The following is a 14,745-nucleotide window of genomic DNA, read 5'->3' on the forward strand; positions in this document are numbered from 1 at the left end:
ATCGAACGAGCCGGTTTTTTCATTCCTTTTACATTTTCAATGGCATAGACGAAACGAAAGTTGGAGCACGCAGAGTCATTACTTTTAAATCCTCACTAAGCTTCTTGACGTACGTTTAAGCCGTATGTTAATTGTCGTCTCCGAGTTCGATCGTTTTGTTGACCAGATGTATCGGGAGGTCCAGTAGGCCGGTGAATGTCTTTCTTACAACACTCCCGTAAATTTAATCTCGCACTTCCTCGAGCAAAATTGACCGATTTCATGCCTGTTGTCGAAAAATAGTGAACATTTTTCCTTCGTAAGACAGAATAATCGAAACGATGAAATTTAACATCGAACGTACTACTTCTTACAACAGTATTCATCCGGCTTACCAGTACACCGAACAATTTGAGAATAACGTAGAATCCTATCGCGATGGTACCAAGTGGTTCGGGATTTTCCTCGCCTTCATATCAGGTGCTTTCTTCACCGTCAGCTCGGGCCTCGTAAAAGCCATAAGGAATGTCGATCCCATGGTTTTGCTCGGCATCAGAGCGTGTCTTCAAATGTTCGTCATGACTATCTGTGCATGCAGAGCTAACCAGAGTCTCTTTGGACCAAAAGGCTCCAGGATGCTTCTCCATCTGCAGGTGAGCAAAGAAAGAAAACCCCATAAACTTTGGAACGTTTGATTGAACGAATTTCGCTGAATTTGTGATTAATCAGGTTCCTTTTTGATTTAAGGGGGTCGTAGGAGGCGCAACTCTGGCGCTTTTGTACTACAGCTTCCGGAAGCTACCTCTCGGTGACGCAACGACCATTATCTTCAGTTCTCCAGTCATAGTGATCGTCATGTCTTTCCTTATTCTTAAAGAGCCTTGTGGATTTTTGAGGGTCGTTGTGATTTGTGCTCTGCTCGCTGGAGTCGTTTTGGTGTCGAGGCCACCGTTCATTTTCGAGGTAACTTTAACGAGGATAAAAAATAATGAAATTTCATTAGTTCAATAAAAAAAGTGATGATGTTGTCATTTCTCTCGTTGCAGACTCACAGAGAAATTCCTTACGACGTGATGGGTTACGTGTTCGCGATCCTGGCGACGTTTTTCACAGCACTGAACATCGTGGTGATGAGAAAATGTTCGGAGATCCATTTTTCCGTTCTAGTCTTCAATCTATCAGCGTGGATATTGGGTTCGGCGATACTTTTCTTCTTCCTGGTTTCGGAGGCTCACCAGCACATAGAAATGTTCCCCCACGACTGGGTGACCTGGGCATTGATATTTTTGGTCGCGACAACGGGTCTCTCGGGTCAAGTTTTGGTGACGAAAGCGTTGAAAATCGAAGGTGCAGGAAAAGTATCGGTGACTCGTTCCCTCGACATAATTCTCGCTTACATAATTCAAGTTTATTTTTTCGGAGAAGTGCCTACGGAGACGAGCATCGTCGGCGCCGTATTGATTCTCGCTTCGGTCGTGTGCATGGGATTCGAAAGAGAAATTTATGGCTTTTGCGATTTTATTCCATAAGCACTGATCCTCGTGCCTGAAGCCTCATTTCTCCATCATCCGCGCGCGTTCGTCCACTGAAACAAACGAAATCGACGTTTTTAAATTCGAGTCGGTCAATTAAAAATCGAGTCCAGCTCCAACTTCTGAAAAAATTGATTACACCTCGAGGGTGAAAAAAGAATTATGATAATTTGTAAGATCCGGCGACAGGGATCATTTTCTAAGCGTACCAAATCGCTGTCACATGTCAATGCATCACGAATTCAACTTACACCTGCTGTTATATCCCTGCGAGATTAGTTGTTCATCTCCTTTTCTATCTCTTAAACTGCTCGGCCTCACTCGATCGACAATTGCGAAGGTGCTTCTTCAGTCTCGTCGATAATTCACGAAAACTTCGAAAAAATACTTGTAGGAAACTGTATCAGGAAAAATGGTGTAGCTCTAAAAATAATCATTTGCTTTCTTGTCTCTGAAAATCCTCTCGAAACTTCGTCACTTATCGATTAATGATTTATTCAAAGAAAAATACAACTACGATAAACAGTAAATTGCGTCATCATATACCACGTGTCTCGATAATATGTACACTTTGTCTACTCCCTAAACGGTTTTCCATTATATTTTCCTCTTTTTTCTCATTATCATTCTCCAGCTGATGATCCATTCTTGTATATTGTTTATTAATAATAAAGATAACGATGCCAGAAATTTCTGGCTCCATCGATCGTCCTACGTTGTGTATTGTGGGCTTATTTCTGTGTTTGTGTGTCTTCGTGTGTGTGTGTGTGTGTGGGTTAACTACGAGGCTTATTACAGAACAGCTCTATAATAATTTTGTTTTTTTTTTAACTAGTCATTTGATGTGTTTATATATATACTCTACTATATTCTAGTTTATTTATATAAATCGTAAGATTTCTCCAATTCGATCGTCTTCTTGTTTATGCTTTTCAATTAAAATTTAATCATGCAACATTTTTCGTATATTATATGTTATTTTTTGTATATACATACAGTATATATATTTATATATAGATTCATATTTATATATCAATTATATACTATACGCATAACGTTATTAATTATAGTTATTGTTAACTTACGAAGTTATTCAAAGATAAAGCACAGTTACTTACAAGATTCATGATTATTCACAATCGCGCAAATAAATCTTTTCCTTTGCTTTCTTCTTATATCTTCAATTCTCATCTCTTACAAACGATCGTATTAAAAATTTGTCTCGATGCTTTTGTTTTAATATTTTTCAACTCTTCTTCCTTCTCTCCGTCTCTGTGTGTTTTGACACAAAGTTCTCTCCTGCGCTGTGTGATGAATTATTCTCACTCTTGAATTCTCTTTCTCTACTTACTGTGGATAAAAATTGTTCATGTGAAATGTTTAATCGAGGGGCTCGAAAATGTAGATCACAAACGTCCCAAAACCGCATTGGAGTATGAACGTTTTTTTGGTTTATGTAAATATCTATTTACATAGGCTTATGAAGTAAAACAAGTTCGCTCGTTTCTTCTTCTCCTCGATCCTCACTTTTCATTTTCAATGTCTGCTATCATTCTTATTCTTTTGTTTTTCGATTTAGAAAGAGTTGTTTCCTCGCTACAAATGTACAAGTAAGGCAAGATACTAAATTCATAGCAATCAGAGCTTTCGTTTGATTTTGTACTAAGAATTTTTTTCTCTCTCTCTCTCTCTCTCTCTCTTCATTTCTCCTTCCCTAATTATGTTATTTTTCTTTATCAACAGAATCGCCAAACGTTCGTCATTCTTTTAAACGAATGGACGAACAATCATCGCACTCGAATTTTTTTCCGGTTCATATAAACAGTATAAAATAGCACAGCAAAACTAATGTCTTAGATATTAATTTTGCTTTAGTATGTAGGATCTCTCTCACTCTCTTTAGTTTCTTTATCTTACTTTTTTCTTCACTTCCGCTTATTGTTTTTCGCGAGTGGAATGTCCGAAATTTCTACATTTTGTTTTTCTGTCACTCTGTCTATGATACATTGTACTTTTTTCTTCTGTTTTATATGCAAATGTTTTGTTCTTCCACTCGCCTTCGATAAGATTCAGTTAATTTCTCAGCCGATGGGATCCATCGAATTAAAAATGAGTTCTACCCCATTTGGGGAACGCGTTGAGAGCCAATAGTTTTTATTTATTTCAAAAGAATTATTTGTTTTTCTTCAAAGCAACGCACACACTCGTATATATTTCGTCAAAATTTCGTAAAGCCAGAAATTTCACGATGACGTTTTGGACCTTTCATTCATGAAAATCGAAAGAATTTACTTATTCTAGAGAATGTGATGTTTCAGGTGGATTTTTTTGTACAATTAAAATTCACAAGAATCGCGGAACCTCGAGACATTAACCGAATCCGATCAGATCGAATATTCCAATTTGGTGGGAGAAAGAAAATTCTCCGATTCACATTAGTCGACGTTGTGTTCAATTTGATAGAAAATTTATAGCTACGTTTGAAAAGTTACGCCTATTTGTATTATTATTATTTCATTTATTTTTCGCCTCAATGAAATATATGATTAGGGCACGATACACGCTTCGAGAATTCGTGAATTCTGTACATTTGACAAATCTCGTACATGCTTTGGCAGGGAGACGGGGAAGATCGATCATTCGAAATAACGGAAAGAAGAAAAACTGACAGTTTTTCGATTAAAATGAATAAATTGCCGATATTTTTTCTCCTTTCGCCAGAACCGTGACGCGGTAACGAATATTTGTGCGCGCGATTCCGATATCCAACAGGAATAAAATGTAAAAAGAAAGGAAAATGGGCGGGCTAACGTTTTATCGCATTTCGGAAACATATACGATGGCAAATTCAACTCGAATGACAAACTATTTAAAAAAGACGATGAGAATTCATTGAAAAATAGAATACACGAAAGAAACCACGTAATAATAATAATAATAATAATAGTGTGATAATCGTAATATCAATAATGAACATAATTAATAATGAATAATATTCTGATAACCCACGGAAATGACGAGGGTCGAAACAAACGATTCTATCACTCGGTTTATAGGTTTCGTCTTCTCTTTTGTCTCTCGTCTTTGCATCAACAAACTGAGCAGTGAAATCTGCTCAGCCGTATTTTTATTCAGATCCAAGTCGTGTTCTTATCTCTCAGTGAAAATTGTTCGTTTCGCGAGCGTCGAGTCAGAGCTTGTATCGATGATGCGTGATGAAAAGAAATTGAAGAAACGAGACGCTACGAGGGGAGTGAGTTTAGGGATTGGACCTTTCGTTAATTCGAATATAAATTCTTTAGTAAAAAACGCGAAAGTTTTATCTCGGATCTGAACATCTATTTTCAAGCAATTCCCGGAAGGGTATCAGAGCTGGATAAAAACAATAATAAATAATATCTCGTCAAGTACGAACGGTGAAAATATAAGCTTTGGAAAAACTTTCTCTTCCCAGAGGACAAAAAGTTTAGTTGATTGAATCAAACAATCCCCTTCCAAACTAACGAAAATTGTCGATAAACTTAGTGTCTGCGTTGTTGTGTGTTTTCGACGAGTGTCGCGTGAATTTAGTGCGAATGACGCGGAGCTTGTTCAAAGTAGGAAAGCTGTTTTTGGACGGCGGGAAAATGAAGAATTATCCTGCCTCGAGACAATGGAATCAAATATGTATAGGTACGTGTATGAGTAGTTCGGCCCGGCTTCCGAAAACAGCGGCGCACATTTCACACGTGTACTCGAGGGTATCGGGAATAATGGTCTCGGGTATGTCCTCGACGGGGTTTATCGTAACACCGCGTGGGGGAACTTGAATATGCATTCTTGGTGCGGCAGCCTCGACTTGAAGGCTGATTTTAATTTTTCCAGGTTTGACGAAAGGTTCTCGTCGGTGTTGAATGTCGTCATCGAGATCGGGTAAGATGGACTCTTCGCGAGCGTTTAAAATTCTGGGCTCGAAGAGCGGATTATCAGCGGAAATGGTGGGTTCGTTGCTGAAGCTCGTAGAATTAACGATATCGCCGGAATTATTGTTGTCGCGAATTTCCATGTCGTTATCTTCGCTGTGCTCGATGGGCTCTTGTTTTATCGAAACATGTTTTATCTTTTTGACTCGCTTAGCGACACCGGTGCGCTTTCTGGTCGTTGGCGTCAGAGAGTTTTCTCTTGTATCGTTCATTCCTAATAAGTTACCGTTGTTATTGCTATTCGTGTGATTGTTCGCGGCCAAACGTTTCGATCCAGTCTGCGGGGAGGATTTAGTCATCGGGAAATCCTCGCTCGTCATCAATGACTGTTCCTCGCTCGGATCGTTCTCCTTCGCGATGAAGCTCGATTCCTCCTCCTTTTGCTTCGGGAATGTAGCCGGTGTTACTTGCGATTTACCCTCAACGTGATAACTCACGTTCTTTGTTCTCGGACGATTCCTCTCGCCGCCGGCGAACAAACCGAGTTTGTGCTCGTTTGGCATTACCTTGGGAGTTCTCGTGACCAGGGTTTTCGTTTTTTGACCCTTTTTCACACCGTCCGTACCCACCTCGACAGGGACTCGGGTCTTTTGGGTATGAATCATTTTCGGCCGGCCCGGTTGTCCTGACGTTTGAGTTTCGCTCTTTTTCTCCTCACCCAAGCTCGCTTTGTTCTTTGCATTTTTCTTCGATATTTTCGACTTCGATGGCTTTAATTTCGTGTTACTCACGATTGAATTTATATTTTGCAACGATGATTCGAAGCTCTTGAGAACATTTTGATAACCGTCCTCCACGCTCGAGCGTTGCTTGTTCTTTCGGCCCAACTTGCGTTTCGTGTTGTCGTCCGAGTCCGACGCGGCCTCGAGGACGTTGAAATTCTCATTTACTGTTCCTCGCACCGGCAGCGATAAACTCGGTACGTCGTGCTGCTTTAGCTTACGTCTTCGCTTATATTTTCGCGGTCCTATCTGCGGCTGACGACGCAACGCCGTGTTGTCGTCGCAGTGCTGCACTATATGCGCTACTATTTCTTCCGACGTCGCGTACGAGTCGCCACATACTTTGCACAGGTACGGCGTCATGCTACCGTGACACTTGGGATCTGGGCCTGAGTGATGGGCTCTCACGTGCTCCCGGAGAACAACCTGGTCAACAGAAATTTCATATTTTTAACGGATCTCACGAAAAAATGGAAAAAATCATAATATACATTGAGGTAGTTTTTTTTCATCAAGCAGAGTTTAAACTGATTTTTTCTAAAGAAAACGCCGACACTTGACAGAATTTCTTTCCCGTTGAAAATTACTTCGATTCTTTCATTTGATTGGAGAAGAGTTTCCCATCGAACAAAAATCATAATTGATTGGGAAAGATTACTTACCCGTTGATTAAAGGCTCGAGGGCATATCGCGCAACCGTAAGGCTTTTCACCGGTGTGTATGCGCTCGTGTTTCCTCAATGTGCCACCGTCAGCGAAAGCCTTCCAACAGAACCTACAGCCGTATGGTCGCTCCCCGGTGTGTATACGAATATGAATCTGTTGAGAGCTCCGACTACCGAATGTTTTACCGCATTCGCGACACGGGAACGACCTACCACCGAGATCTTTGTTGTGCGAATGGCGATGGCTGACAAGAGCTCTACCGTCTGGGAATTCTTCGCCGCACTCGTCACACGCTACCATTTTGTTGCGATGAGACACCATGTGCCTGAAAATCGTCATCGGAAATTACGCCAAATCCAAAAAAGTAAATTGTCGATTTTTTCAGGTTTTTTTTTTATAAACATTGTGAAACTTTGAAATTATGAAATTTTGATTTCTCATGATCAAGGACCACGCGTAATTTATCATTGTAACAAGATATTCCCGTAAAGATTGTGATCAGTCATGAACGAAGAAACTTTCGTACCTGCGTAGTCTAGCTTTGCTATGAAAACGCTTGCCGCATTTCGTACAACCAAAGGTTTTATCGGCATTGTGAACCCATGAGTGTTTCAAGAGACTTCTCTTGTCCTTGCAAGTTTTGCCGCACATTGTGCAAGTATTTGGTGGCGCATCCTCCGCATGATTCTGTCTAACGTGTTCGGCTACCTCGGCATCGTCGCGACATTGCTCACCGCATAATAAACACCGACGGGTCGGCGATCTATCAAAATGACGAAGAAATTTTAGTAGATGAAAATCGACTGAGAACATGTTTGCATGGTTAGTTGTAAATAGTAATTGACTTCAACAACTTTTAGGTTTTTTTTTCCATTGTCTCAGCCTTATATTCACCTTGCGTGTAATTCGGCATGTGCTAGAAGCGCAAGAGCTTCTTCGAACCATTCGCCACAAACGTTGCAAACGTGATGTTGACTCGGTCCATCCATGACCTCGGTTACTTCTTGCTTGACGTGAATTCTGTTGAAATGTTCCAATCATATGAGCAACGTATTCATAAAATCTTGAGTTTTTTTAGATTGACGTTTCTAGTGCTTCAATTTTCAGTATTAACACGCGTACAAGAATTGACAATATCTTCAAAATATTAGAAATTTTTCTATTTCTAACATGTTATGAAGAGTCAGAAATATGGTTTGAATTATTGGATGAAGCTTTGAAGCTTCAACGGAAAATAACGTCATGAGCGAAAATTGATAAACATACTTCCGATGACGTTTGAGAAGATCCAAGCGATGAAAAGGTACGCCGCAAGTATCACAGTAAAACTCGCCGAATCTCTCGTCGCCTGTGTACGTTGTATTGTCATTGGGATCAAATTCGTCGACAGAAGTCGTCAAGGCTTGACCACCGCCGTGTTTGACACGTATATGTTCGCGCAACGTGTTCATATCCCAGAACATGTCGCCACAGTTGGTACATTCGAAAGGACTATCACCCCCGTGAATACGAGAATGCGAAGCGAGAGCTTTCTCGCGAGCAAAACCAACGCCACAGTATTGGCAAACGTAAGGTTTCGTTGGATCGGTTATGGGCCAACGAGGTGCTTGTGGTTCGCTATCAATGCTCGACATGTGCTCGGTCCACCTCGAGCTAGAAGCGTAATTACCACTCGCTCTTACGCTCGTATTCCTGCTCGTCATTTCTTCCAATAATCTCATATCTTCGTCGACGTAGTCGTAAGATTTGCTGACAAAAGGTTTGCTCGTTTCCATCATTTTGCTTGGATCTTCCATTTGATGGTTTCGTTTCGCTACGGCAGTGTTGTTTTTACGTTTACGGGGTGCACTCGATTGCATCTTTTTTCTGCGACCCTTCGTCGTTTCCTCATCATCTTGTGCCAACGAATCATCGTCGTTCATGTCGTCCTCCAATCCATCTCGGGACGGCGCGTACGCGTGGATTTTCAAGTGATTCATTAAATCACATTTTCTCACGTAACGCGCTCCGCACAAATTACAACCGTGTGGACGATCCGTCTGATGTGCTACCATGTGATTCATCAAATTCGCCTTTTTACGAAACCTGCGACTGCAAAAGTCGCACGGATACGGCCGCGTGTTCGTGTACGAATCCTGGTCTATCGGCAATGGAATTTCCATGTCGTCGTACTCCAACAAATTATCATGAGACACTTTCGTCTCCGGTATCTCCACCCTTAATAAATTGAGATATTTTTCTATTTAATTTCTTCCAGATTTCTGTTACGCACAGCAACAGTAACGATGCGGATATCAAGTTTTTATTGTACTTCTTGGAAATAAGAACTTTTTTGTAATTTCGTAAAAGAATATTGGATTTTTAGATTTTGTAAAAAACATTGGAATGATTCTGAAAATGCCACAACTCGAGAATAATCTCATAATCAGAAATTTATGTTTGAAAAAGGGACTAATTTTAAATACACAGATTGTAAAGGATGTTTTTCCATATGCTAACGGAGAGCATCTTTTACCACAAATATTGAAAAAATTATTTTCATGACGTTGAACAAATGAATGATTACCCATCGTCTGGCCCCGATCTGTCCCAATTGTCTGTGATAACTTCCTCCGTAACTTGAATATTTAAGTAATCGTGACCCTGATCCTGAGGCACAATGTAGATGGATTCCATGTCGGAGGGCTGTGGGACTAGAAGAGGCTCTGAATCACCGCTCGGAGTTTGGTCTGGAACAGTTTGAATGGTTTCTTCCATGGAAACTTCCTCGCAAGCCCCGATCACCTCTTCCTCCGTGGCAGGGATTTCTGCTTCCAAGCCGCATATAACTTCTTCGTGAATAACATTGCCAACCTCCTCTACCCATTGTAACGTCAAATCTCCCGAGACGTCCATGATTCAACGTGTGCCAATTATTTCATCACTGTAATAGTTTTGAAACTTAGATCGGTCACGTAGTAAAATCCAGTCTTTAATGAAGAGTTTTGAGGTTGTTTTATCTACAACCTCAAAAACATAAACCAAACTCATTTTTGATAGTTGAGGCCATGAATAATTCAAAAAAGTGGAGTTTCAACGATAAAGGTTTTCGTTTCATTCCGATAGGAACGCCCGAAATCGAAAGACGATCAATTTACACATCAACTCTCGGAACAAATGAAAATCGGGAGAAAAAAAAAGTTGCTCAAATACATGGATTTTGTGATATTAGCGAGTTTGTTCTACAAGAGAATTCGATCTTTTGGGAATTATCGTGAAACGGTTGATTCGATGGAATCAGAATAAATGTAAAAACTCTCGTGATAGTGACATTCGAAGGTTATATCAATCAGTTATATAGGTTATGCATTTTTTGTAGGTTATAAAGATCGACGACAATCGGAAAGGAAAAAAAAGTTGCATAATTCAACGCCGGGTCGAGGATTTAACACTATATTCCAAGTCTTACCAGTCTGAAGGAGTGATTTTTTCACGTTTTAAACACGTAGTTTGATAGCATTAAACATGGAGTAACGAAAAAAATATTCATTTTTCACGAAATGACGGAGATTTATTTAGCGCGGAATTATAACGAACCACAGCCATAGCCTCTCAGAGGCTCGGATACGAAAAAAAAACGATTCAGCCTCGCTTGCTCCGTTGCATCGCACTTAGAAAATCCGAATTCGCGTGCGGAGTCTCTGGAATTGAGACTCTGCTCCGTCTGATGCACGAAAAAAGAGCAACACGAAAAAAAAACGAGTTGAAACTTGTGGAGGTGAAACTCGTGTTTAGAACGACGCGCGAACGCCACACGGGCAATGAGTTTATCAATCTCTCAAATTTTCCTTTTCTCTCCGTCTCTCCCGCTTGCTTTTTCGGACATGCCGTTATTCAACACATTTCACGCACCAGGGAACGATTTACTTACTGGCTTGATGAAAGTTTTATTTTTTCATCCTAAATTCGACCACATTAACCTAACCAAAAATATACGTTTTTTTAATAAGGAACACCAGCGTCGACCTTCGCTTGTTTTCAATATATTCTCTCAAGGGGGAGGGAGAGAGAAGAAAAAACTCGTAATGTGTGTATACGTATGCGTATGTTCGTTTTGGAAATACACTACGAAGCCTAAACAAAATGGCCGACTGCATTCGTTCCCAAAGCGCGCAATATGTATAGACCCTTTCATCAACCTGTATTTCATCTTTTTCGAAAGGTTAATTATTAAGAAGCTTATTATTGATTTTATCTATTCTCTTTAGAATTGAAGATTTTTATCGAGATATTATTATTATTATTTAATACTTGACAAAATTTATAAAGGTTATGGTACATACGTGAAATTTTGGCGCTCGTATGATATGGTTCATGGAAATTGTGCACTTCCGGTTTGGCATGAGTGGGCATGAGATGGGTGAAATGGTATTCGCTGAAGAACTTTTCGAACGACCAATCAGAGACCCTCTAGTGGAACACCGGAAATCAATGTGGATTTCAGAAATACGTTGAAACGCTATCTGTCGAAATTTTATGAAACTAAGTGTATACTCTTTTTGTTGATCACCATACATACTGGTCTTCCATATCATATATACGTTTATCCAGAAAATTCTTTAGCTCGAATGCTCCGAATCAATCATTTTCTCTGTACGGAATAACATGTCGTTCCATGAATAAGAGTTTCTACGCGACTGATCAATCAAGAAAAGTGCTAAAATATTTCGTTCGAAAGTAGTGCAGTTTACGGTGGATACTAATTTTCCCCTGTGATTTTATGAGTCGCTTGAAGTTCGATGTTACGATGAGACTTAACCAAAGTGTTATAAAAATATGAATTCAAAGTTGTTTTTTTTACAAGTGACTGACTCGCTACGTGCTCTTAGGAACTCAGAATGAGATTAAACGACATCGAGCTGCGAGCATTTAATGATCAATCATCGTTTTTGACAATAACATTATTTTCAATTAATCGCGTTTCCGGAATTTCAAATCCCAACGGTGAAATAACCAAGTTACGGTGATTTCAACGCGAAAAGGCGCTACTGTCGACCCAGATAAAGTGCGGGAGAGTCGAAAAGATAAATATTGAATGGAAAAAACTGTACTTGTTCATTAGAATTCTTTTCTTTGAATCTAACGAAATGTTGAAAATAACAAGTGCTTCAAAGAGCGCAGGAAAAGGTAATTATTAATTCATTTTTGTTAAATATTTAATAAATTGGGCTTGAATTTAAAAAAATGAAATAAAATTCTCACCATTCTCTACAGCCGGAGTTGTGAGTCAACCATTGCACGAGGGAAAGTTCCTGGAGCTTCCTAGGAGCACAGGGAAAACAGTCCTAAAACCTCAGCTCATGAAAGATATTTTGGGACCAGTGGAATGGGAAAAAGCAAGAAGATCTCTTTATGGTAGGGTATACAAAAATATTCAATCTGCTTGTTTATGAAGAAATCAATTTCATTGTTGAATAATAATGAATCGGATCAGTGTACAAAAATTTTTCTCATCGTCAAAAATATAAATAATCAAGAATAACATTTTATTTTTATCACTCCGGTACATACAGTATTTTTTGAGCATTGTCATGGTGTTTCTCAATGAATTATTGGTTATTCTCTGTCCAGGTGCTGAAGCTGGAGTAAATAACCATGTATTGGGCTCATCGAAGAGCGAAGGCAGGACGAACAATCGAGGTGAACAATAATTCATGCTTGAAGAATCGATAACTCTTTTTAGATGTTGGTATGTTGTTAAAAAATAAAATTGCTATCTGCAGGATTGGGTCGGACACTACAACCTGAGAACATGAAACACTTGATGGAATCAATGGAGAAAATGCAAGCTGCTAGGCAATCATGTATGAGAAATGATTTTTATTCCTTTTCATCGTATTCCGAGTATTACCAAACATTTTCCCAGCATCAAATTTTTTCATTATTTATAGCTCGTGTGTCAAAAATGGAAGTGCGCAACCAAAAAGTGCGCCGTAAACTCTACAGTCATTTGGCACCTTCGCCAAAGCCAGTTGCAAAGAATAATCCAATAACGAGAAAAAGTGAGATGAAACCACGGAAATCTTTTGCCGTCGATGTAATAACCATGTCAACGAGTGTTGCTCCTCCAAGGAGAAGTAATCTTGTACCACCGAATTCAATTCGCGACAAGTACATCCGGCAACAAGATATAATTAAGGAAGAATTGACTGTATCGATCAAATGTCAATCTATGAATTCTACGATAACCCAAAGCGACAAAATGATTTATTCAAATGGTAAGAAAAACGAAGAAAAAAACACTGATACCGAAGAAATCACAGATGTGCCAGTGGAAGATGTGGAAAAGGACAATATCGACGAATCTGATGAATTAGCAAATTCTTTGACCCACAAAAATATTCCAAATGATATCCAAACCTGTGATAAAACGACAAAAAACGAAATAGTACGGCCTTCTGTTATAATGGGAATATCTGCTAAGAAATTGCAGAAAGAACAATCGTCGAAATCAGAGGACAACGAAAAAACAAAAAATACTAAACCAAACGGATCTCTAAATGAACCGAGCAGAAAAACGTTATCACGTGAAACAAAAATGGGTGAAACTGAAAGATTGCCGAACAATAATTCTCAAGATATTTCTCATTGTGATATCAGCGAATCGTTTTATCGCTACTTACCACAAAATTCGTTCCTCACATCTACGGTACCATCGGGGAATTCTGTTGTTTCTGTAGATAGGGAAACGCTGCAATGGATTCATGGAAATTTGAAGCTTCAAGTTCAAATGGCCGAGGATCAATTGTTCTCGATGAAACGAATACTGAAAACTTTTGAGGATTTAATAAAAGATCAAGAAAAAGTTGCAACTGAAGGAATTGAATCGCTCATTGTATCTAAAGATATTCCTATCATGAAAACAGATGAGGTTGAAAATATGGAAGCAGACAAAGAAAACATAACGATTGAAAAAGCTCAAAAATCTTCCTGCGAAATTGTAACACTCGAAGAATTAACAAGAATTGCACCAAAAGCAGTTTCGTCGAGTCCCCTGAATGAATGTTTGTCCCTAGAAGTGGACGATCAAGACAAAGAGAACAAAAAAAGTGGAGAAAAACCACGGAGACGTTCCGCGAGATTGGCCAGAAAAAATTTGCAGTCATCAAGTTCATTGGACGACAGTTTTTCTTCGATTGAAAAAGAGTTGAACATTGTTCACAATAAAACAAAGGGAGCAACGCCAGTGAAAACGGTATCTAAAAGCAAGGTTGATCCACGTTGTCGTCGATCGGTGCGCGAGTACATGGCCCTCAAATCTGCAACGAACTTTTTGGCAACCCCTGATGTAAAAGGAGTCAAAGCTGCTATAAAAGAAAAATGCACGCCTTCGAAAGTTCGAAGCGCCCAAAGAGATTTGTCGCGAAAAGTTCTGCACGAGCTGGAAGATCTCTATGCCGAAACTCCTTAAATTTTATGTTTGACGAAGTGCTCTATTGTGAGCCTTAGATTGAGGGCAGATTGACTGAATTTCTTTAATGCTGTCATTGGTTCTGGTGACTATTATAATTTTCAATTAGAGGAATTCGAATGTATTGTATCCATCGTTTGATCGACAATTTTTCTAATCAAATATGTAATATATATATGGAATTCTAGAAAGATAATGATTTACGTATGTGCTTGCACAATAAAATATCGGTCCATAACCTTCGGGAAAAATGAAATTGACTGCGTGGTTTTATCCTTATGTAAAAAATAGAAAAAATCTTCTGAATGGTAGTATTATATTTTGCATTTTTGGCGCACAAATAGCGATTTCCTGAACGCGCCTTTAGCGTGGCGAAGTGCTTGGAGTGGGGACAATGGGAAGTGAGCTGATAAAAGTATAAGCGCAACTATCGAA

The 14,745-nt window shown here is 39.4% G+C and overlaps 3 protein-coding genes and 1 long non-coding RNA gene across 5 annotated transcripts; 2 read left to right on the forward strand and 2 right to left on the reverse strand.

The window, feature by feature from the left end:
* Positions 1–141: 141 nt before the first annotated feature.
* On the reverse strand, positions 142–1,146 carry LOC122414639 (uncharacterized). The gene is made up of 3 exons (XR_006261792.1): positions 1,032–1,146; positions 375–946; positions 142–265 (listed from the first exon to the last, which is right to left on the reverse strand). It is a non-coding gene; the product is annotated as an uncharacterized lncRNA (long non-coding RNA).
* Positions 263–2,225, forward strand: LOC122414636 (solute carrier family 35 member G1-like). The gene is made up of 3 exons (XM_043426098.1): positions 263–632; positions 727–942; positions 1,026–2,225. The coding sequence occupies exons 1-3, from the start codon at positions 321–323 to the stop codon at positions 1,506–1,508; spliced, it is 1,011 nt and encodes a 336-aa protein (XP_043282033.1). The 5' UTR covers positions 263–320; the 3' UTR covers positions 1,509–2,225.
* On the reverse strand, positions 1,990–10,927 carry LOC122414627 (zinc finger protein 729). Of its 2 annotated transcripts, none has more exons than XM_043426075.1 (7): positions 10,771–10,927; positions 9,427–9,783; positions 8,127–9,077; positions 7,755–7,880; positions 7,387–7,623; positions 6,858–7,185; positions 1,990–6,621 (listed from the first exon to the last, which is right to left on the reverse strand). In XM_043426075.1, exons 2-7 carry the CDS (start codon positions 9,753–9,755, stop codon positions 5,170–5,172), a joined length of 3,423 nt encoding a protein of 1,140 aa, XP_043282010.1. In that variant the 5' UTR covers positions 9,756–9,783; positions 10,771–10,927; the 3' UTR covers positions 1,990–5,169. The 2 variants fall into 2 exon arrangements, with proteins under 2 accessions (XP_043282010.1, XP_043282012.1); XM_043426077.1 differs by lacking the exon at positions 10,771–10,927 and adding an exon at positions 10,309–10,754.
* A 472-nt stretch (positions 10,928–11,399) lies between these two features.
* Positions 11,400–14,566, forward strand: LOC122414847 (uncharacterized). Its single transcript, XM_043426450.1, has 5 exons — positions 11,400–12,026; positions 12,114–12,254; positions 12,471–12,539; positions 12,623–12,703; positions 12,791–14,566. Exons 1-5 carry the CDS (start codon positions 11,987–11,989, stop codon positions 14,308–14,310), a joined length of 1,851 nt encoding a protein of 616 aa, XP_043282385.1. The 5' UTR covers positions 11,400–11,986; the 3' UTR covers positions 14,311–14,566.
* The last annotated feature ends 179 nt before the right edge of the window (positions 14,567–14,745 follow it).

Source organism: Venturia canescens, chromosome 8 (assembly GCF_019457755.1).
Source record: "Venturia canescens isolate UGA chromosome 8, ASM1945775v1, whole genome shotgun sequence".
NCBI lineage: Eukaryota > Metazoa > Arthropoda > Insecta > Hymenoptera > Ichneumonidae > Venturia > Venturia canescens.